Raw genomic sequence first — 1,884 nt, 5'->3', positions numbered from 1 at the left:
CAGCCAGGAAGTGGATACGATTCCAAGTAAGTTCTTATGCTTCTCTGCCTGGTCCCTTTGTAGATAGTGTTGTGATTGGTTGGTTTGGTCTTCTGTACCTTCATTACAGGGCTGATATTTGGTCTTTTGGAATAACTGCGCTGGAGTTGGCTCATGGTCATGCACCTTTCTCAAAGTATCCACCCATGAAGGTATTCAATATTTTTCATATTTGTACTTAGAGTTGAGAGCAGATCTTATTCCTTTTCTTCCCTCGTAACAGGTACTCTTAATGACGATTCAAAATGCTCCCCCTGGCCTTGATTATGACCGTGATAAGAAGTTTTCAAAGGTAACTTGTGTTAGATTCTTATGTTTATTTTCCGTTGCAAGACTTGTTCTTAACTAAAACATGTTCAGCTGTGCCCCAGTCCTTTAGAGACATGGTAGCGTTATGTCTGGTGAAGGATCAAACAAAAAGGCCAACCGCTGAAAAGTTGTTAAAACACTCGTTTTTTAAGAATGCAAAGCCTCCAGCGATTTGTGTGAAAAAGTTATTTGCTGATTTGCCACCTCTCTGGACACGTGTTAAAGATCTTCAGGTTTTCCTTGCTTATCTCTTCTCCGAGCTTGCTGTACTCCTCATGTTATGCTCTAATTCATAAGAGTCGTTGTATGACAGGATAAGGATGCTGAGCTTGCTTTGAAAGGACTTGACCAGGAAGCTATATCAAAGGTTACAAAAGTTTGAAATTGTGACTTAAAGACTCGAAATTGCACAAATGCTTATTAGAAGGTACCTTTCATGGCAGAGTGAATACCAAAGAGGAGTAAGTACTTGGAACTTCAATATTGCAGATTTGAAAGAACAAGCAGCTTCGGTAAGCTATTATTGCTTTGATAGTATTTTTTGAGATACCACTGGTTGCCATTAAATAATATTGTGGTTAATTTCTTTACCTATTTATTTTTTTGTGTGTGCAACAGCTAGATGATGATGACATCCTAGAAGAGGGTATGGAAGAAGATGATTATTTTGTCCAACAGTTGCGTAATAAGACCAGTGACAGAGGACAAGTGCTCTCAGAAGATATCAACGGAAAGGAAAAAGTTTCAGATTCTTTCAGTTTAACTGCTTCTCCTGTTGAACCAGCAACGCCAAGTCCAAAGCACGGTATCCCACAGGCCAAGGCTAAGTCAGTGAGAGTCCAGGCTCATGAGAGTGGACCACAGAAAGGCCATGTTTATGCAAGGTTTGCCATTAGCTAATTGTTGTGTTTAGAGATGATTGGATTACAATATTCCACACATCATGACTACTTTATCTTCGCAGGCCGGCTGCATCATCCCGTGTAGAACCTAGCTTTAGCGGAGCATTGAGTCTTCCAAAGCGTGCTTCAGAAAACAGTTTCTCAGCTCCTAGCAAATCTTCTGGAGGTGAGCAAGTACATTTGCTGCAATGCAGCTTATTATTGTTTTTTTTGTTGCTTAGAGTGGTGTGTTCTCTCTCTCTCTTGATTAGGATTCCGTGATTCTCTGGCTGACAAGTCAAAGGCTAATGTGGTTCAAACCAAAGGAAGATTCTCAGTAACATCAGAGTACTTAGATCTTGCAGGGGTTGGTTTTATGATCTTTTCCTATTTTAGGATGTTTCATTTCTCTACGTTATCAGTGGGGAATGATGACTCTCCTTACCTGAGCTTACTCATACTCTTTAATCTGTAGGCACGCCCTTTGAGAAAATGTACCAGTGTTGGTATACTCGAATCTAAAATGGTTAGTTTTGCTAACGCATTTAGTTGGTTTGTTTTCTGTCTCCTAATCTTACCATTCTTTTTGTTTTTCTTCCGGCAACAGCCCATCAAGGAGTTAATTAGTCGTCCTGCGTCTCCTTCGCCTCCTTCG

General features: G+C 40.3%; 1 protein-coding gene across 1 annotated transcript; it reads left to right on the top strand.

The window, feature by feature from the left end:
• LOC106321667 (serine/threonine-protein kinase BLUS1-like) lies at positions 1 to 1,874 on the top strand (the record flags this gene model as incomplete). The annotated part of the gene is given in 11 exon segments (XM_013759907.1): positions 1 to 26; positions 110 to 191; positions 263 to 331; positions 411 to 581; positions 662 to 715; positions 792 to 860; positions 967 to 1,232; positions 1,313 to 1,416; positions 1,502 to 1,596; positions 1,705 to 1,755; positions 1,837 to 1,874. Coding segments are annotated over 11 exon segments (1,025 nt in total), but the record flags the coding sequence as incomplete, so codon positions are not given.
• Positions 1,875 to 1,884: the final 10 nt, after the last annotated feature.

Source organism: Brassica oleracea, unplaced genomic scaffold, assembly GCF_000695525.1.
Source record: "Brassica oleracea var. oleracea cultivar TO1000 unplaced genomic scaffold, BOL UnpScaffold02372, whole genome shotgun sequence".
NCBI classification, from domain to species: domain Eukaryota; kingdom Viridiplantae; phylum Streptophyta; class Magnoliopsida; order Brassicales; family Brassicaceae; genus Brassica; species Brassica oleracea.
Note: the sequence above shows the minus strand (reverse complement) of the source record. Positions and strands in the feature narration are given on the sequence as shown.